This window comes from Lagopus leucura, unplaced genomic scaffold, assembly GCF_019238085.1.
Source record: "Lagopus leucura isolate 7727_CA_CO unplaced genomic scaffold, USGS_WTPT01 Super-Scaffold_100159, whole genome shotgun sequence".
Classification (NCBI taxonomy): domain Eukaryota; kingdom Metazoa; phylum Chordata; class Aves; order Galliformes; family Phasianidae; genus Lagopus; species Lagopus leucura.
Window position 1 is genome coordinate 257,915 of NW_024962335.1, and position 21,323 is coordinate 279,237.

Below are 21,323 nucleotides of genomic sequence, written 5' to 3' on the forward strand. Positions count from 1 at the left end.
CCCACCTTCTCCCTTCAACCTCTCTATCACCCAACAGTCAGTCAATCCCCTCAAAAAATTTTGGTGTCTAACTGTATTTAGATGCCTACTTGTAGACTTGGTGCTTAAAAAAAAAAAATAAATTAAAATGATAAGGATGATAGCTAAGTCCATAAAAGACATTCAGATGCTTAAGTCCTTCTACAAAGAGAATCAGCAGGACACCAAGAATTGAGTTCAACCAAAAGAAACATACAGGACATTAAATACCAAAGTTTAACTTTCATTATGAAGTTTTTTTCACATTTGGAATTTAAAGCAAATCCAAAGCTTTGCTTTGGAATAAAATACTAAGCAATCATTTAAATGTCTCTTCAAAAACATTTACCCATGGGAACATTAAAGTAAGTGATGAGCAAAGAGGGCTGTATTAAACACACTTGAAGCTTGTTGAAAGCTGGGTTAAGCCTGCCTAATTCATGAGTTATCACAGTTTGGCCTTGACTGATTTCCCCATAGAAGCCTAATGAAAACCAGTATAAGGCTTGGAAGAGGGAATTTGAAAGCCAGCAGAATTTTTGAGCAAAAGCAAATAATGGCAGATATTTTAGAAGCAAGCATATGAAACAGCCAGAACATTTCTGAGTGTGAGAGGCAGGTAACAAGGAGTCTTGGTGGTGCTTAGATACCCGTACACACGAGCTGGTGCTGGTAAACAATGTTCAGAAACTTCTGAATACATACAGAGTAGAAGCCACTTGTGTGTTAAAATTAAGATTCTATGTTACAGCCTCCTCCAGTGACTGGAGAGGCTCATCTATGCAAGGTGTTTGGCGAGGTGACACGTGAGGATTGGAGCTAACAAGACCTGTGGGAGACATTATGCAGAGCGCTCCTGGTTTTGAGGGTGGGTCACTAAGGGTCTGGCACACTGGGGGATGCAAGGGAGAGTTCACTGCACCCCTGGGGAGAGAAGGGCTGGGAGAGATCACTGGGCACTGCACAAGGGGGATGGTACTGCGCTGTGGCTCCATGGGCACATGTGTACCGAGCAAGTGCCTCCACTATCCCAAGTCCTCAAAATTGCCCGATTACAGGATACAAAGGGCAGCACTCCTCCCTTGAGAACTTTAAGGTTATGCTGTGGGCGTACAGGATGTATCACTTTGTACCAAACAGATGTAATAAAGAAATGATGGTTTGCATTTTAGTGCGTATGAGAAAGCTATACTCCCATGGGCAGCTGCACAATGTACTGACTAACACAGAGTTAATTATTTGACTGACCATTTAAGTAGGTTGATTAATTTTGAAATATTTGCTTGTGCATTTTTAATTGGCTATTGTTTCAAAAGCACTTGACATTTTCATTGTTATCAGCCATTGTGACTTCAAAATCAATTTTCAGAGTATTAGTGTCCAAGACAGATGTTAGTTAGTTTTCACTTGTTAGATAACTGCATTTAAACTGATTGCACAACTACTGGAACATGAGGTAATGGGCAAATTAAAAATTCCACTAGATTAAAAAACTTTGAAGTTTACTTTCAACAGAATATTCATGCCAACTAAACTCAAGTGCCACAAATATTCATAGAAAACAACAAAATCAGGCAGTCACACTAAAATCTAAATCTGTTCATGAGAAGTCGTTTGTGCTAACTTCTCCAGTTAACATTTTAAACAACTGAAATGGCATTAGGATTGGGCACCTGAGGAAGAAAGAAGGTTCAGTGCATCAAGTACCTTAAAGTGCAGAAGAAACATCACAGACCGCAACAATAGGCTTAAGGGAGCACAGTGACTGACTGCAAACTACTGTCGATGAGAATTTACAAGCTGCCAGAAGGACACCCTACAGAAGGTGTGCTTAAGCAAGAAAATGTCCTGCAGTACTTATCTCTGTGTAAATATTTCTTGCAATGTCATCTTCCTACACTGACGGCAAACACAACTCATTTTGTCTTAGACTTCAACCTTGTTCTGGATTATCTACTCTGCAATTCAGTCAATTGCCATTTATGTTCATGAAAATTTACCTTACAGTAATAAATTTATTACTAGAAAGTTATAATTGACTAGGAACACAAGGCAGAAAATAGTTTCAAACTTCAAGGCCTCTCATCTAATTAAGTCCAGTAATTCTCAATTGCAAATAGCCATACCAAAATGAACAAACGCCACTCCAGCTCTCAGCACATTTAAAATGGACAATATCAACTTGTTCAGGTTCAAAATATGACCTACCTTAAAAAAGTAAAAATCTGGAGGGGCATGTCCTCTAAATTCTAAATATCTAGTTAAAAAAACAAACAAATCCATTTCTCATTGCCAAACAATAAAGAAATATAAGATTGATTTGTGATCTTCTGCAGACAGGCCACCACTTTGCAATGTACACATACAAGTTCGTAAGTAATTCAATCACATTAACACCAAACTCTGTTGTTTTTGAAAAAGAATATGACTTTTGTGTTCTGCTAATGTGAGACCACAATTAATTAGGGAAAAGTCCTCCTAATACCGAAATAAATATCAATACTGAAATAAAATCATTCAAAAGGTACGACAAATGATTTGATCTAAGTTTGGTAGATTCAGATAATACCGATAATGACAGTTCTTCAGCAAGAACAGCACAAATATCAAGGATCATACTAGCTGACTTACTTCCCACTCTGAGATGAGGAAGAAACAAGAAACACTGCAGCATATTCTCCAGATGTGACAGCACCACACTGGTATTAACGTCTCATACAATACAATCTCACAATTAGTACTTGTACTGAGATGGTGCAGAGAACACAATTAATTAATGACAAGGATTCTGACACTGTATCGCGATTTCATCTAAAGTAATTCAGGAGGTAAACATGATCACTTGTGCTGTGCTTCCACGCCTGCTCTCCATGTGTAAACACAGAACAAGGACTACAGCAGTTAGTTTAGTAAACAATGAGCAATAGTGAACGTTAAAATAAAAACTACAGAAACCTGAAATAAGCCTTTGCTCTGCAGAACACACCATGATTATTAACACCAACAATATTGTGCCACGTTTGACAAAGCAAGTAGTCATCAGAACTGAAGAGAAACATTTACCTTTGTAAAATTTCAGCCAAATCCAAAGAGTACAATTAGCAATATATGCTATTATTGTATAAGGAAGCTAGTTGAATTTCTACTATCACAAGCAAATTGAACCAGGCTGATATTACATGAATATAGAGCTGGAAGCCAAGAAATCTTCATAATGCATCTGAATACTTTCATCTTTTTCAGTCAATTTCCTCCTTAATTTCCTAGATTAGACTGATGTAGAATACAACATTATATACTCATTCCTTCCACTTACATAACTACCATGATGGCATTATCCTCTTTGTGGCACACTTCTGCACACTGTAAGTTATTTTAGTATATACAGCAGAAAAAAAGCAAATATTTTTTTTGCAGTGAAGAAAACTACGTGCTCAAATTTTACATTCAGAATAAACAAACCATTGAAAGTTATAACAGACCGTTTAACTTTCTGTTACAGCTGTCTTAACTCATAGTTAGCTACTACTGGTCATCCTTAAGAACCACACGTGCTACCACTAACCTTTATGGCCCATATGGACTGCTCCAAAGGGTGAAAAAGTTTGAAACAAAAGCCATCTTTTTTAGAAGGTCTCTCAATGAGTTCACAAGCATTCAGGAGCACTGTTCCCACCCACTGTCCATTCTTGGGTGTTTTGTAAACAAGCAACACTCCTGGTTTCAGGACACACCACAGTTTGGTCCAGCTTTTCAAGGTACCCCGAATCTAGAAGACAAACAGTTACAGTTACATTCCAGTGAACTCAGTACAAAAACCATCTCCTTCAACAAAACAGAAATCAAAATTAGAAATGTTTATTAGTGTATTTTTTTTAAATTCCAATAAAACAAAAAGTCTATTCAAGTTCATCCATGTTTATCAAATGTAGTAAAAAGGCATAATTTAAGTGCTCATCCTTTTACTCTGTCTTGACAAGTACTTATTTTACAGAAGTACTTATTTTACACATCAAGATCTGTGAAATGTGGATAGTCATCTGAAACTGACTTCATGAGTTGCTTTATTTGAAACACACATTATCTCTAGTATGTAGGGAGGATAATCTTTGGAAACACAGCTCTGAAAACAGGACAGACATCTGATAAGAAAAATAGGATATGTTCACAAAATAAATTATTTAAATTAGATCTAAATTTCTTAGATAAAACCTCTCACAAGGAGCTGTTAATTTCAACCCACACGTGCTATATAAGACCCCTTCACGTCCCTGAATTCCGCACGTCTGATTAAACTACTTGCGTCATTTAATCAACTCTGGATTTAGGTTCTTTTGTCTGTGGGACTAAATGCCAAAACAACTTGTAAGCAACGTTTCAACCTGTTTACATTGATTTTGCAAAACACTGAGAAACTTCTCCTAGATAAGCTATTGTTTGCAGCTAAATATAAAAGCAGGATTTCCAAGTAGTACGTTACTAGGCATTATGATGCTGACTGCCATCTTTAATAAATTCATTTCTTACTTTCCCTACAAGTATTAGTGGACTGTTAGGAGAGGAAAGGAAAATTGCCAGAAAGAAACATAGATAAATATATACCTAATATGACCAAACTACTTTCACAGTTAGTAACAAACACAACAGAGCTTCAATTCAAAGTGCAAAATAAAAAGGACAAGATCGGAATAATAAAGCCAGCTCATGTGAAGCTAACAAGCTGCACATACAAGACACACATGACTAGGGTGAGTGCAGTAAGTGGGAGCAAGGTTCCTCCATTATTCCCCTAGGAAGCGAGCAAAGTCACTATTAGTGTCTGCTGTTTGTAGAAAAACATTAACAGCAACTTCAGTTGCTGAGCCTTTTCTATTCTGGTCAGAAATCAGTGGGCAGCTGCTGTATCTTCAACTTAGATTTCACATTTAGATTCTGACCTTCAGCCAGTCAGCCATAACAATAACTGATGGATCTGTGATTGTGCTGAGCAATTCTTTTGTAGCTCTCTTCTTTTCTTCTCTGTAATTTTTCTTTTGAACCTGTAAATAATAATAAAAATATTTATAATGCCACAGGCAAAAGCAAGTAATCACAGCACAAAAAGCCACCTACTAGTACAAACTGAGGTAAAAACTGCTAAATTGAATTTGCAAGAAAGATGGAGATAAGCAGTTTTAAAACAGTATTTGAATCCAAAATCTAAACAACCATTCCATACTGTTTCAAAAGCTGCTACCAAGATAAAAACTTCACACTCTTCTACAATTTGTTTATGATACTGAGAACTGTGAAACTCCTCTTAGAATCATGGAGTGAGATGGGATGGAATGAACCAAAACAAACAAAAATACTCTTCCTTTACAAACGTATGGTACAAAAACAAATTTAGGGCTAGATTCAGATTTTTATTGGCACTTTATGTGATCAATTTTCATCCATCTCTCACTTTCCCTCACAGCAAAAATTCAACGTAATATATATTTTTCTTTTACTGGCAAATAATGTTTTGTTTCCCCTGACATGGTATTTAACAAACAGAGGAAGTTTAGTCTTGTTACAACAGAGAGGTAAAAAATCAGTAAGTAACACTGGTAAAGCATGCAAACCATAGCTTTGTTATTTCACTTTGTCTTTTCATCACACGTGTATGTTCTGAGGTCCTTGCAAAGTTGAATTATCCTATAAGCTTCTCAGCTATCCTATAATCTTATGTATTCTCAAAGACTACATTATGAAAGCCCATACTTCGTAACAGCACAGTAAGACTTGAAAACCCAAGAGAACCAGCAACATTAATTCTCACACAACACGGATATTCCACAGAAGTCTCCTCACTGATTGGCATTTCTCTTCTCATCAGAAGAATGTGATAAAACTTTGTGCATGTTTATAGTCCATGAGAAATTTTAGACAGTAATTCACCTTGAGAGATTCCTTTTTGGTAAGTTTGCTTGAAGATAATGAGATGTCTTTCTCAGAGCCATTGAAAAGCTTGGATTCAGACTGAAATTAACAAAACATAGAATAAACACATGATAATAGATATGAGGCCATATTACTATTTCAGTGTTTGAAGTGTACAGCTATGTTTCCAAACTCCCCATTCCTTTTTTCTGCTGTTTATCCCAATTAGTAAAACAAGGCTTGTAACAATAACATTCATCACCTACAGAGTCTTTTCTTCATAAAGTTTTTGTGGGCAACAAATCTGAGATTCCTCCAGAAGTTGAAGTAAATACAGTAAATATTTAGGCCATGTATCCTGTTGCTTCACATGTCACAGTCTTGACTAGGTATGCATTACTTCAGCAGAGAAAGAAGGTTTCAGGAGAACCCTGGTATTTAAACTCAGAAGTCATTCCTGTGTCTGACATGTGAATCTCAACGTCTTCCTAACTTCACAGTTCCTCCAAACAGATTGCTATAGAGGCACTTACCCCATGACCCATGAAGGAAAACAGAGCCTCTTCAACCTAGAATTCAATGCTCTGCAAGTTACCAGAGTACTACTGACCACTGCTGGCTCTTGTTCTCCTGCTTCCTCCCTAATGCCACGCTCTCGTTACTCTGCAAATAATCTCAGAGAAGCTCACCATGGCAATAGGCAGAAGGCAACTCAGGTTTGTTTATAAAACCCAAGTCCTCATTCATGGCAGGACAATATGCTGCCTCAGCACCACGTGATTTCTGTCACTCCCCCCCACCTCCTGTGAGGTTCAAAGTTTACTTCTTGGCATCTATTGCCTACTAATTGTAGGGGAACTAGAGCCACCAAAGATTCACCCTGGGTTACAGGGCTGTTTTTGTAACACAAGAAGAGCACACTGAGTTATCACACACCATTTCTATTCCAACTCAAGAGAACACTGTATGGGCACCCCACTGTACAAAAATATCAGATAAATTACATAGTTGTATTACTTTGTGCAAGGAAATATAAACTGGATTGTCAAAAACACACGTGCAACAACTGGCAAAAAGTAATTTTAAATCAAAATTATTTCAGCAGTAAGTAAATGTTCCTTAGCTTCCATGTACATCTTGCAAGAAGGAAGGTAATCTCTTCATTTTATATTAAAGCTATGTCCTTAACACTGAAAATATAAGATAAGCATGCACCTTGAAATTTAATTCCAGCCTAGAAGTTAAAGATGGTACTTTAAACATAATAACAAGAGAAAGGAAAAATGCTTATCACTGTCACATAAGAGCTAATGAAGTCATTATGCAAGGTATAATGGGGTAACGCAAGTGAAACATTCATAAATATTCCAGTTGCTCACTAGCAGAAAGCTAATGCAATCTAAAGTCCACACATATAAAGCCCAAACCAGTAAATATCCCAGGTTACAAAGACTCATTTTCTCAGTTATAAAGTTCACTAACATGACACTGAGTGAAAGTCTGTATTTGCCTATCCAACAGATTATGGACAGATCAGTGAAGAGGATGCTTTTAATGATCTTCTCATTTGCATGTGGGATCAAAATCTACAAGAAAAAACCTCTTTAGTTAGAAACAAAGAGTGCTACTTCACCTCCATAGCTGGGACAGCCAGTAACCATCTTCTACTAGCCTGAAGCTTATTGGTGGGGTACAAAGGAACTACTGGTCTTAACAAGCTCCATTGCAAAAATAAGGATAAACAACTATATATATTAAGAGAAGTAGGAGTATCTGTCTCCTCTTGAATAGCAGAAAATCACAAAAGGAACAGTAAAGCATCAAAAGAATTATGATTCTGGAAATAAAAAGAACCCCTCCAAGAAAAAAAAAAAAATAGAAGGAAGAGAAAAAACAAATTGGTTAGTCAAAGATAAATTATTAATAGAGTCTGAAATTCATCTGGGTTAAAACAGACCATGCTGACTTATTTCCAAGACAGAAAAAGATTTAGAGGTTTCTGGACCAATAAAAAATACTTTGACCAGACATAAGCCAGATGATTAAGTATGCTTCCTTGATCTGTTTGATCAGGATACGTTAAAGCCTACAGACACACTTCTGTGACTTCAGATTAGGTGGATGACAGTGACTCCAAGGGTTGCTCAGCTGTGACATCATGGAACTGTACCAATCACAGTCCTGCTCTTCCAGAATGCAATTCTGAACACACCATTTAAGTAGGGGATGTTACCATAATCTTTACATCAGCTTGATTTTGTTCAGCACCTGTTTGATGTTTCTCTTGAAGACTTAGACATAGGAAACACTGCAGAAAAACTTCTATGAAGGCCTGGAGGGCACTCCCCCTCTCCTCTGGCTGAGGTTGCCTGTGCCTGGGGCAGCTCGGGGAACCTTGGATCAGAATGCTGAGAGGAGAGCTGTGTGGGAGCTCAGTGGGAGGCAGTCCTCTTCCCCACCTCACCCAGGAGATGGACGTACAGGAGCTTGCTTCCCAGCCCCTGGTCCCAGCCCAAACCAGCTTAAGCTGTGCCTAGTTGTGCAGCTAACAGACCCAGCAGCCGACCCACTTCAGCCCCCAGCTTGGCTTTGGATCTACCTTGTCCCCACAGATTGGTGCTGTCAGCTGAGCCTGGCCTACACTACCAGCCTCATTCTGCTCACCCTGTCCGTTTGTGGTAGCACTGCGCTCCTGGCCGCTGCCCTCCCCACACAGCCATGTAATGGGATCATTTAAAGATCTGAAATCTAGCCAGTGGTGATGCTTACATAAGAAAACCAATTTAACATAGATACTCAATTCAGCAACCAAACCATACAAAACTTTTTCCTCCACAAAATGGCATCTGTCTCTTCTTTTTGATGAGAAAAAGACATCTGTTTTGTAAGACACTCAATTAAAAATATTTTTCTGGAATTCCACATTCTAAATATATATAGACCACTAGATGAAAATGTAGTGCTTTGACAAGCCAGGCACTCTAAGAGTTATAATAATACAATTTTTAAAGAAAGTAGTATTGGAGCAGCCCATACGATGTCTTAAAATGTAAAGCTTCTCTAACTGTTATGCACAGATTTAAAAGGATTTAAGAAAGGAATAAATAAATAAGGAAGATTTTTCTCTGCATTACTATGACTTTTTACACAAATGGTTCATTCTACGTCAGGACCAGCAGAAAAGAACACTTTATTCTGAATGCTGATGCTATTGCAAAGTGTTCATGTAGATAAACTTGATTAGAACAAAACAAAACTCTGCAAAGAAGAAAAAATGGGATCACTACACAACAACAGTCTTTTTTTGATTGCTGAAGCAGTTCAAGTTTTCTTCCTCTTTAAACTTCAGCCCTCTCAATATGCTATATTTTTGGTGACTGCTGTCTCCCAATTTGGTGTGTTCTCAATTTTCACTGCATCTCAGTGAACCTTTTTCTCAGAGACAAAAAGGGTTCTACCATCAGTATAATACGATTATGAATTTGAGTGAAAGTCTAATACATTTGTTAAAGCAGGCACTCAACTCCTTTGCATGCTGACATTTTTAAGCCAGGCAGAGGCAGCTTTCCTTACCTTGCTTTTGGACATAGAATGTGCTGTATCCTCTTTGCTTTGTGAGGCATCATCCTTCCCTTTGTCAAAACCTTAAAGAAAAGACAGCATTGTTGCACATTATTTGAATGCACTAGCTTTAACACAAGCTAGCCTTTGAAATAAACTTGCAAATAGTATTTACCATTGAAAAGTGCAAGCAAACCAGATTTTCAAACAGCTCATATATATTAGTTCTTCATGTAAGTTGAAAATCAGTTATCACAGCACAGTCTGATTTAATACCTGCTAAGAAGTGAGAACAGTCCACTGTATTTGGATGGTGCTGCACCCAATTCAGAGATCTAACCAACTGAAAACATGATCAGCAAATTGTCATCCTTTTATGTCCTCAGCCTCCGCTGTCTGCATATGCAGGTATGAACACAGCAGAACACTAAGGAAAGCTGGGATTGGTTTGCTCATTTCTTTAGCCAGAAATAATGGTTAAAATCCATACAATTGAAAGCAAATAGATAACATGGCTTAAGATTGCCAGCCAATCTGTCACAAGTACATGAAAAGATGGTCCACATTTGCCTTGAATTTATACTTTGGACTTCACATTGCACAGATGTAACTACTTGGCTTTATATTAAGTCACCAAAATTCTATATTTATCTTCTGTGAATGATGCATAATGTGAACCCCACACTTTCACAGTATCCAAAGAGCAAAGTGAGCCAACATCTCAGTGATTTGCTTTCTTTGAAGAAGTTGGCTCTAGCATAGGCACTTATAAATGGGAATAAAACAAATACCTCAACGCATTTTATTATAATGTCACCGCTGACATGCCCTTCAGACATAAGGGCATAAGTGAATATCAGGAAAAAAGAAAACAGCAAAAAGCAACGGCAAAAAGCGAGTTCAGGAAACGTTCATATGCTGTACTGAGGGACACGGTTTAGTGGCCAAATATTGGTGGTGGGTAGATGATTGGACTGGATGATCCTGGAGGTCTCTTCCGACCTTGGGGATTCTATGGTTCTATGACATTGCCTTGCCGCCCGGCCCACCAGAGGGCACCAGACCCACGCACAAACGGCAGATGAGGCAGACGGATGGACAGATGCTACTTTGAGCCCCTGCTACAATTCAGCCCAGTGTTCTGCCACAGAAATGGGTACTTTGCAAGGTTTAAGAGAACTTTCATCAAGTCTCTGCAGCTGTGTTTTTTGTTTAATGCGGGACTTTATTTTTTCTTTTTATGAATAGTATCTTCACCTTTCCACAGTTCACACTAAACCCAGAAGTTTAACACAGCACTGATTCATCTATCACAAGTTGCTCTGAGTTATTAGAGACATTAGGGCAATCTTCAGGCTCTGCGAGGAATCCAAGATTCCTGCTTTGCTTCAGTAGCCCTATTTTTTTATTCTTGTTTTTACTTTATTACCTTTTGTAGAGATTCAGTCTGAAGATCAGATTAAAAGAAAAAATGCACTGCAATACAATTCATTTTGTGTCAACCCAAATAAAACTTCACACATCTTTACAGAAGCCTTTCTGCAGACAGTTCATTAAACCCTTCCTTATGAAATTCTCCTAACACATCTGTGAGGGATTTGTTCAGTTAAAAAAAAAAAAAAAGAAAGAAAAAAAAAAAGGCATAATCCAGCAGGCTGTTTGATCTCAGAGAAGAAGCACCTAGACATGCAGAAGATTTGCAGTTCTAGGCAATGCGGCAAAAAAAAAGAATAGTAATAAAAATAGTAATAAAAAAATCACCACAAACAGATTCATCAGGATCCAGAAGTTGGAAGCCACAGTGCTGGAAGAAAACAAAGGTGACCTCAAGTCTTAGAGGACAGACTTAAGTTCAGTGAGAAGTTATTATACTTGATACCAGTCTTAGACAGTCAAACATGCACTACAATCACAATAACAATGTCTTCTCCTCATCCCACAGCCAAAAGCAATCACCAGTTAGGAACTAAGTTCTGTTGAAAAGGTAATGCAGGGATATTTTAATCACTTTCCGTGTTTCATTTATCTGTTTAAACACAGACACAAAAGTGATGGGAATTACCACGGAAGTGCTGCATCAGGGTTGGGATTACAGAAGAGCAGCTCACTTTCTGCAGTACAACAGCTTTAAGGACTTTGAGGACTTTGCACATCCTTATCTAACATGCACATTTTTATTTTCATATACAAGTTTTGCATTGGTATCACCAAGCACTAATAAAGCAAGGAGTGCTCTATAGTCAGAGTGTCAGACAAAGACCAAAGCTGTCTCTCTTAATTGCACCTTCTCGCTCCCAGAGCCTCCTGCCTGAGAGATGCACACGTTTGCTGCTTTACAATATGTCACTGCACTCCCTCTCTTGGTCACATAAACAGCAAAATGATGGCTGGAGGGCTTGCTAGTGAATCCAGCTGCTGAAATCACAGCACTGCAGGCTCTAGGTCACTTTGCAGTACATTGTCTTAGTTTATGACAAAAAGCCAAGCAGTTGGATCCACATCCTGTGCTATCCTTGTTGCTCCCCTCTCAGTGGAAGGAATGAGCCAACACAGACTAGACGGAAGGCCCTTCTGCCGTAAGACAACATGAATGACTTAAAAAAAAAAATAAACAGCATTATTCAGGTGCTAAGCCAGACGCAGCCTTCCTCAGTGCATCTTCATTAAGATGAGGGAACGCATGTACAGTCACCATCATGGAATGGTTTGACTTGGAAGGAAACTTAAAGGCCATCCAGTTCCACGCCCTTGCCATGGGCAGCATTGCCAGCCAGTGGATCAGCCTGCCCAGGGCCCCATCCCACTTGGCCTTGAATGCCTCCAGGGATAGGACATCCACAGTTTCTCCAGGCTGCCTGTGCCACCCTAACAGCCAAGAATTTCTTTCCTATATCTAATCCCAATCTGCCCTCTTTTAGTTTTAAAACCATTACCTCTTGTCCCGTTCCCACATGACCTTGCAAATGTTCCAGCTCAGCTTTCCCGTAGGCCCTTTTTTAATGTAGGTCCTGAAAGGCTGCAATAAGGTCTCCCCAGAGCCTTGCCCTCTCCAGACTGAACAAGCCCAGCTGCCTCAGACTGGAGAGGCGTTTCAGGCCCCAAGTAGTCCTGATTCTTCTGCCATTAGCATGAGACTAATTAGCGTCAGATTTGTACTGAAACATCACCAAAAGCTATGTATGAGTCCTAACTGAGGACAATATACACTCTGCCATGGAAATATTTGGTCAACACCACCAAAACAATCATATGCATAGAATCAGAAATAAGATGCAGTCTCCCCCCCTCCTGATAGCAGTTAAAGATTCTCTACGGATTTCTACTTAAACCCATTAGAGCAATCTTCAGGTAAAACTGCAAGCAAATGCAGTCTGAATCAGCCTTCAGAGCTGCAGACTGAGCACCCAATATTCTTCAAGGCACCTGCAGTTGTATTTCTTTTAATCTTAAGTTTCTCTGCTGTAGCCTCTAAAGCAGTTTTCGATAGTAGAAACTGTATCCAGAGCAACACCATCTTAACAAATTTCTCTCACTGCAAGCTTTGTTTTGTTAACATCACAGCCCCGTACTCTGAAAGTTGATCCAAAACCAAGCAAGCTACGGTTCATGATCTGATCTTAGACTCCAAGGGAAACTTTGCAGGACTACATTCCTATTGAGGGCACATGGCAAGTCCAAATGAAAACTCACACTGAACTTTCAGAAAGACCTGAGAGGAGGCTGACAACTGCACACAGTTTGAACAACCAGAAATTCATACATGTAAGCTGTCCTCACAACAAAACTGATCAGTAATTGGCAGGGAGGCTGGAACTAGGTGATCTTTAAGGTTCCTGCTTATCTGAACCATTCTATGATTCTGTAACTCTTCAGAGATGGAGCTACAGCACATTGTCAACACTAAAAGAAAAAAAAATCTCCCAAAATATCACCCTTGACAAAAAATAATGAGTAGGAATGATGCGAGATTAGTGTTCAAGAATCTTTAATATGAAGCCTTTAGTAGGGTACAATTAAAACCAACGTGTTTAAGATACTTCAGTTTTGAAGCACAGCATGTATTGGCTGTTTGAAGTCATACCTACAGTCTGTCCCTCAACCAAAAGAAAGAAAAAGCAGAACAACCATGCAACATCTGCATTTCAAGTACTGGTATTGTGTCTCTCAACAATTATCATCTACAATTAGGATACTTTAGTGAGAAAGAAAAAAAATAAATGTTACTTTTTAATACTGTTTTATTAAAAACCTAAGAAAAAAATAACTAGTGACTGAAGAGTTGTTTGTTTGTTGCTTATTTTTGTTCCCAACAGCCAAAGAACAAGTGAAAAGAAGTAACAGAATGCATAAAAAGATCACGAACAGCAAGCCAAGTAACAATATTACTGACTTGCAAATGAAAAGCAAGAAACAGACTGATTTGATTACTGGCATGAATGTACAGTTCTGAAAAAAAGTTCCTGAGCTGAAAATGGATATGCTTCTAAAGGACGAAGTGAATTATAATCTGTGGGAGACAGAAGTACCAGCATTAACAAACAAGGCAGAAAAAAAAGGCAAGAGTCGTTTCAGATTCAAACATCAGAGACAACAGCGTTTCTGACTGAGTGATTTTCAGCAGCTTATTGACAAACACTTGTAAGAATACTATTCCATTTTATCTAATTCATTTTGAAGATAGGGAAGTTCTGCCTATCTGCCAACTCCATGCTTTCCAGGTTTGATATCTTCATTTCCTGAGCAGCTTTAACAAGGCTCCCGGTAGAAGACTGGCCACTTCCTGATGCAGACAGAAAGGACATTTTCTATGGTAAAACAGGAGGGCTACCAGAACATGGTGTTCTGAGGAAGCACCCAGCTGCCAGCAGCTGAGCATGCCGCTCCAGCAATTCTGCAAGCCATTGTGAGACAGTGGTGCGGAGAGCTGAGAAATTAGCAGCCCACAGCCTCCCGCATGCACTGCACCCTGACTCTTTTTCATTGCTTCAGAGGCAGAGCTTAACAGCTGAGTGAGTTGTTCTTTAGAAGGCACACAGTAAGAAGAGAAAAGTGCTTTTTTTTCTCCCAACATTCCAGCCCCACAACAAACTGTGCATTTGCACAGGCTCAAGACAAATCACACGTGCAGAATAATTCCAGTAAGAATGTGCAATTTTCGCAGCATTGCTTTTCAGAAATAGGTGACCTTGTATTTCCAAGGATCAAAGTTTCATGAAGTAAACTACTGAAATTCAAGTACCTACATCAGCAGGACACATGACAGACAACGAACCTCTAGAAATTCACTTCAGTATCCCATTACTGATTTTAGGAGACAACAAATCCGAGGAAAAAGAGATTCAAGCCCTTTCGGATGCTAAATTTCTTAAAAGAAGTCTTGCAGTACAGCCTTCAGTGAGGCTATGTTTTAGACTTAACTCACTCTATCTTGTCACTACGTATACTACAAGAAAGGGATTTATAAATCACTGTACAACCAACCAAACCAAAATACTCCATGATGTATCAAGTAAACAAACTACTTTTAAACAATTATCTGCTGTAGGATAAATTACCTTGCTTGCCTATGTACAACAGCTCTTGCTGCTACAAAGAGCTGTCACTTCAATGCACGCAAACAATATTCTTTCTGATTTCTGTTAACAGTTTCTACCAATATCTCAGTAGACTACTTTCATTCAAGATGAAAAATCTGTATTGGAAATTATATTATCTTCTGTACATTTTAAGAACAACAAACCTGGTGAAGCAGGTGAGAGTTCATTATATCCTCCAAAGGAAGCATTCCGGACAAGTTTTCGGCCATCAGCTCTTGAAGAAAACACAGATGAAATCCCAGCACATGAGGAAAACCTACGTCGCAGTGCACCCTCTTCCTTCATGAGTTAAGATGTTTGTACAAGGATTATGTTCTCTGTGAAAGCTGGTTAGCATTAGCTGGCTGGAACAAGAGTGTTGCAGTAACAGCCTTCTACCTCATATTCTGATGAGTAAGATACAAAAGGAAAAAAACAAACGAAGGGCATACATGAAAAATGCAGTGAAGAGACAGAGGCTGCCAAATCAGCAGCAAGCCAAGCAATATTATACTGTTCTCATCAAATCCATTAGAACATTTAAAGGTGAACAGCTGCGTTTCAGCTTTTCTTCTCCACATTTAAAGGTGAACAGCTGCATTTCAGCTTTTCTTCTCCACATATACATTTTTTTTTTACATCTCAGCTTTGGTCCTATTCATCTCTGCTTTCTAAGAGCACTAAAACAACCACTACTTAGGTTTTAAGGATTCATTAAATCAAATCTTCTTCATGTTTGTCTTCCAAGTCCCAAACTGAAATTGCACTTAGGAGCTAATGTGGCTTCCCTATTTGATATTTCAGTACACAGTGGGAACCTAACAAGGAAGCCAATGTTTGCTTTATGCAGCCATGCTGAACTCCCCTGTTCAGGCACTTACCTAGCTAATTTTCATCAGCTGATTATTACGGCTTCTACATCTTCATCTCTTACTTTTATTTAAAAGGTGAGGTGATAGCATATTCTTCTCTAACACACTGTCACATTTATTTATGCAATGTCTGACTCCTGGAAGAGCTGCACAAAATAAGTTCCACAATTATTTTCATTGGCCCAAGTATTTTGTGCAATGAATACAACACTTAAACTAATCATCCTAAATTTTAAACACAAAAATAATTCCAGTAAATTATGCTTCAAGACTACGAATCAGATGATCCAAACTGTTCACTGCTGGTAGCAGAATGAAGCTAGATAAGCTCTCCCTAATCTCCTTCATGCACCCCACTTTTCACTGGCTGTTTCTCTGCCCTGCTCCACATGCTTCCACTAATTCCATTCTTCCATCACCTGGATCTGACAGACTCACACCATACTTCTGACAAACTACATTTTGAAACCTGCTTTCTTAGTTGGAAAGGAGAAAAATAAAACGCTAAAAATAGCCTTGAAATAAAGTCTCGTGTGCTCCCTTACTTGGTACAGGAGGTCTTCTCTTCTCACAAAGTGAAACGCATACCTAAATCAAATCAGTAATGTGAATTTCACTAATTCTTAAATAATCCTGTGTAATCCAGCTGTTTGTGTAAAGAAATGTAGTATTTGCAGATAAGCAATTTCTGTTTGCACTGGCTTAAAGATAATACAGTAGACAGAAACATTCTTTAATTGCATGACAGGTTTAAATTGTGCAGAATGTTTGTGTATTTGTACATATGAATATACTAAAATATATACAGAAATCTCTGAAAATTAACTTTTTGATTATGAAGCACAGCAGCTTCCAGGATGCTATGAACTGCTAGAATTTCCTTACGCCTCTTACCAGAAAAATGTTCCAATATATTTCAAGCAATGTAAGAAAAACAAAACATGATATGTAACCTTCACTTATTTTGTATGGGAAGTGAAAAACTTATGGGCATGATGAACAGAGAAATTAGGCATTATGTTCATTTTACTGAGAAATGGCTAGATATCCAGGCGGAAACAATAAAATCTTGAAGGTTTATCCCTCATTTCCAGCCACATTGTCTCAGTCCCTTGGCACTGTTTCATGTTGCCAAGCTGTATCAGAGTACAGTTTAAAACCTTTCTCCGTACACCTTTTCCTCCATTTAGAAGGAAAACTAAAATCTTTGGCTAGCCTTCCAATTGTGATAATGTTACAGCTGCATCTCTCCTCTCTGAAGTTTCCTCCCAGCCAAGGAGGCTGCAACTGAGCACCCCTTCCTTTAATCCAACAGCAGCACAGGAGCAGCAGGCTCTGAGCCTTTTGTCAAAAGGTGACCATCTCACCACTACAATGGAGAGGGGAAAAAGTAGGTCATCTCCCTCTCGCCAGTTCATCCTCATATCTCACTTCCTCATGCAGCAGTAGGACACTTCATATCAGGCTTTGGCTATAAAAATTCCACCTCTGGAACAGCTTGTGATTTCTTATGGCTTCTAATACATGTATGGCCAATTATTTTAAAGCAGAAGCAGATAACTGACACATAACAAAAGGCTGTTAGACCAAAAGAAATCTATAACTTTTGATTAAAAATGAGCATTCTTCTCTGTAGCGTGACTGTAAATGAAAGTTTATTATCATTCTTGGGAATCAGCCTGCAGTATTAAAAAGGTTTCTGTTCCTCAGACACTCAGCACTGTAAGTTTCCAGAAACCCTCGTCATTCTCCGCAACAAATTTTATTCCTGGAAGAGCCTGCAAAGATGTTTCAAGTTGCTTGGAAGCACTCTTATCTGCATATTCTGTATACAGCAACAGCAAGGTGCACTTCATAAGCCACCATATATTAAACAAAATCCTTTTTTTCCCTGTTTCCAACCTAAACATAAATTAATACAGAATGAGCCAATCTATTGATATGAACAGAATTCACATCATTCATTAAACTAACATCCCAGGAAGTCTTCTATTCTTTTGATATATTCAGTGCATAGTGCCTTAATAAATGGTATACTTAGAAAATGCACTAACATACACAGCTTGAAAGTTTAACAGTTTCCAAATATTCCCAAATAGAACTACAGTCAAGACCAATGGCAGACAGTAGATAACTATCAATGTCTATGTAAACAGGAAAATAGCCACACTCTGGTCTAAATGTATTCAGGTGCATGCCAGTGCAAAAGTTAAGCACTTCATAAAAGCAGACTTAAAGGGAGAAAACATCTTCTGTTTTCTGTTTCATGTAATAGCTACATCAGCAGAAAGAAGAGAAAGTCCATGACTGGAATACTTCATCGATCTATCTCAAGGGAAAAACAAAACAAAAAATCCATTCCTAATCATAAACCATTGAACATCTTTTCAGAGAAGGAAAACTTATGCGTTGTTCATATTTTCTCAAGGACAGAATACATTTCTCATAGCAGCTACTCAATCAGAGCTTCTTTACTAGTAAATGCTGGCTGAAAACACTGTTGTCCTGTGCTTAAGGCATTCTTTCAGGATATTGCCTTAAATCTTAACACACAAACTCTAAAAAGCAAGTAAGCAATGCATGCACTTCCAACAACACATGAGCACTTTTGATAAAGCACGGTTATAGTTTTAAAATATTTATTAAAAAAATAAATATTCAGTGCTGAAATAAAACACAGACTTACAAAAAAACTTCTTGGAGTTGCATTGGTAGGAATTGCCAACCATGAAAGCTGAATTCTAAAGCTCAAACCATATTCTAAACTATCCTACTGAGGAACTGTAAACAATTATTTTTTACACAGATGTTAGTAACTTAAAATGATGAAGATTTTAAACAAATTCATACTGCTGTAATAACACAACTCTGAGTACATCTACTAATGCAAAGTAAAAAATATTTTCTCTTAGAGTTGTGCAGGCGAAGCCCAAAAATCTTAAAACCAAACTCTGTAAAAGCTGAAGGGAAAAGAAAGAGAAAGGAAAACTGATAGCACAGCAGAGAAGCTGGAAGCTTTTTACACTCACTCTTCAAGTCTGACAATAATCTGCTCTGACAGCTCAACAACGTGATGTTTCCAGCAGGCTTCTCCTCCCAGTCCAGCAAATGAAAACACTGTAAACAATTTTCTACATGTAGTATATGCACATTCTGTACAGTATGCAGAAAACAGTAAGAGCAAACTGCTAGGCTACCATACCTACAAATAACTTTTATCCAACATACAATTTTTGCACGTGGATTTTAAGCAAAAGTGTTTTTCTTCTATTTAAGAAAAAAAAAGAAGTAAAGATGTACTTGCCTTCAGATACCAATATCTGACTAATAAAAATGACATCTGAACCATGAGGCTACACGTTGTGATGGCAGTTTTCAGTGGCAAATTTCTTTCACTAAATCTTCTTTTGTTCTCTACTGTTTCCAGGTCAAGTGCAGTCTAGCTGAGGAGTAATTCCAGAGGCGTGCCTAAGAATGGTTTATGAAATAACACCAAGACTCCTAGCGCCTTGCTGGCAACTGTACTTGCCTCCACCTCATCGCTTGCTAAGGCTCCTGTTCAGCTCCTCCCACTCAAAGCAAATAGCCTTGCTCACTCGCTGCTCAGGTTTCAGCACTTTTCATCTCAGCACTTACAAAATTCAAGGTCACAGTTCAGGTTCAAGTACACCAGCTTTCCTGAGATTTACATGGAGAGAAAGAACTCGTCTGAGAAGTTTCGTAGTAATAAGCCCTACTGTGCCCTTCAAACCCAGCACTATTCTTTCACAAAGCTATAAGTCACAGAGAAAGGAGCACACATAATTTACCCAAGCCACAAATGCTGGGTGGAGCAGCATTTCAGAAATGGCAAGTTTTATTAAATACACAATGACTTGCAGAGGAATGTGCCAGAGCATGCATTACAGTAAGAAAGGAGGACATCAAGATAATACATTCAGAAGACTAATCACACACAAACATATTCACCTTCAGTTTGGCAACATAAACTGAAAACAAATTACATAGGGTCAAACTCCCTCCCCCTCTTTACTGTGAACAGAGCCATATTAACATCCTCTTTGACAAAAGTATCAGTGAAGCTACTCCAAGTAAGAGGTGCAATTTTGCAGAGGCTTCACCTGCGTGATGCTATGCACAAAGCTGAAGAATGACCACTCATGTCACTGAGGCCAGTTACCTGTGCCTGCCTGCAGCAATATACAGATACGAATCCAGAACTACCTGAAGAACCACCAGTCCATGTGGTTTCTATGCATTCCAGATTACAAAACACTTCTTCAGCATCAAAGGACAAAGTAAGACAAACTGCAGCAAGAGAAACCAAGACAAAGTACTAAGGGTTAAAAGATTTTAGGCAGAAATAATCACGTGGCTATAGAACACATTTCTAAGATGTTAGCTATACTTATACAAAAGAGAAGGTGCTTGGCATCAGAAGTACCATTTGCTGTTAATATGGAATTGCTAAAACAAATTAAAACAAAACAAAACGAGTCTCACCAAACCTCTAGCAGTTTCCTTGTTAGTGCTGAGTCAGTTTTAAGTGAGGATGAACTAAGTTTAAAAACAAACAAAAAACCTCACATGACATGCTTGATAATAAGTTGCTCATACTGTAATCAATTATTTAGTCATTCTTCAGTTTCTCTGTTCAAAGGATAGATACAGTAGAGTGAAACAGGAGACTGCATGAAGTTATTTGCATGATTAAGTCTGTCTGGATATACAGCAGAAAAATCAAAGGAAACATAAGAAAACCAGAAATCATTATCAACCATTCAATATAACCCCACTGCCCAGAAAGCAATTTGATTTGGAACCAGGCAGATGGGGAAGATCCATTGTCTGTAAGCATCATATTCAAAAAGCAGCATTAACACTTTGAAAGCGCTAGCTGAAAGAAAACTAGAAGCTGTCATTCAATCAGAGATCAGAATTTAGAGTCCTGGAATGGCAGAGGTTGGAAGGGGACCTCTGGAGGTTATCCGGCCCAATCCCTGTATTCTGATATGCCTGGAGATACGGGCACAGAGGACTTTTCTCTCCAACTCCAGCACAGACCGCCTTTGCTGCTGCTTTAACTCTGAGCACGCCCATGAACAAGCTCTCACCAACCTGCCCAAAGGTCCAAAACAAAGCATCCACCTCAAAAATAGCTGCTAGTGAATTAAAAAGGCTCAACTCAGATAACACAGGACTGAACCTTTCCTTCCATTGAATCACAGTAACCCACATGCTACATTTCAAGAGCCTCCTGACACTACCTGCCGGTGGGTCACAACAGTCGCCTCCGTGGGATCCCAAGTCTGGAGTGCCATGTATTTCTTGCCATGCAATCAAGCTGTCAGCTGAGCCAACCCACCTGAAAACAAATGGTTTTAAAAGCTGC

General features: G+C 38.6%; 1 protein-coding gene across 7 annotated transcripts in view; it reads right to left on the minus strand.

Moving 5' to 3' along the window:
* The window catches only part of OSBPL8 (oxysterol binding protein like 8), an 81,043-nt gene that overhangs the window by 18,454 nt on the left and 41,266 nt on the right, over window positions 1–21,323 (minus strand). For 6 of the 7 annotated variants that reach the window (XM_042889853.1, XM_042889851.1, XM_042889855.1 and 3 more), the window contains 4 exons: window positions 9,496–9,566; window positions 5,941–6,021; window positions 4,956–5,057; window positions 3,584–3,787 (listed from right to left, as the gene is read on the minus strand). In XM_042889853.1, the coding sequence (XP_042745787.1) occupies window positions 3,584–3,787; window positions 4,956–5,057; window positions 5,941–6,021; window positions 9,496–9,566 (458 nt within the window). Of the gene's footprint in view, window positions 1–3,583; window positions 3,788–4,955; window positions 5,058–5,940; window positions 6,022–9,495; window positions 9,567–15,223; window positions 15,467–15,940; window positions 16,016–21,323 lie in introns of those variants that run through there. The other variant, XM_042889854.1, reaches the window with a different exon arrangement.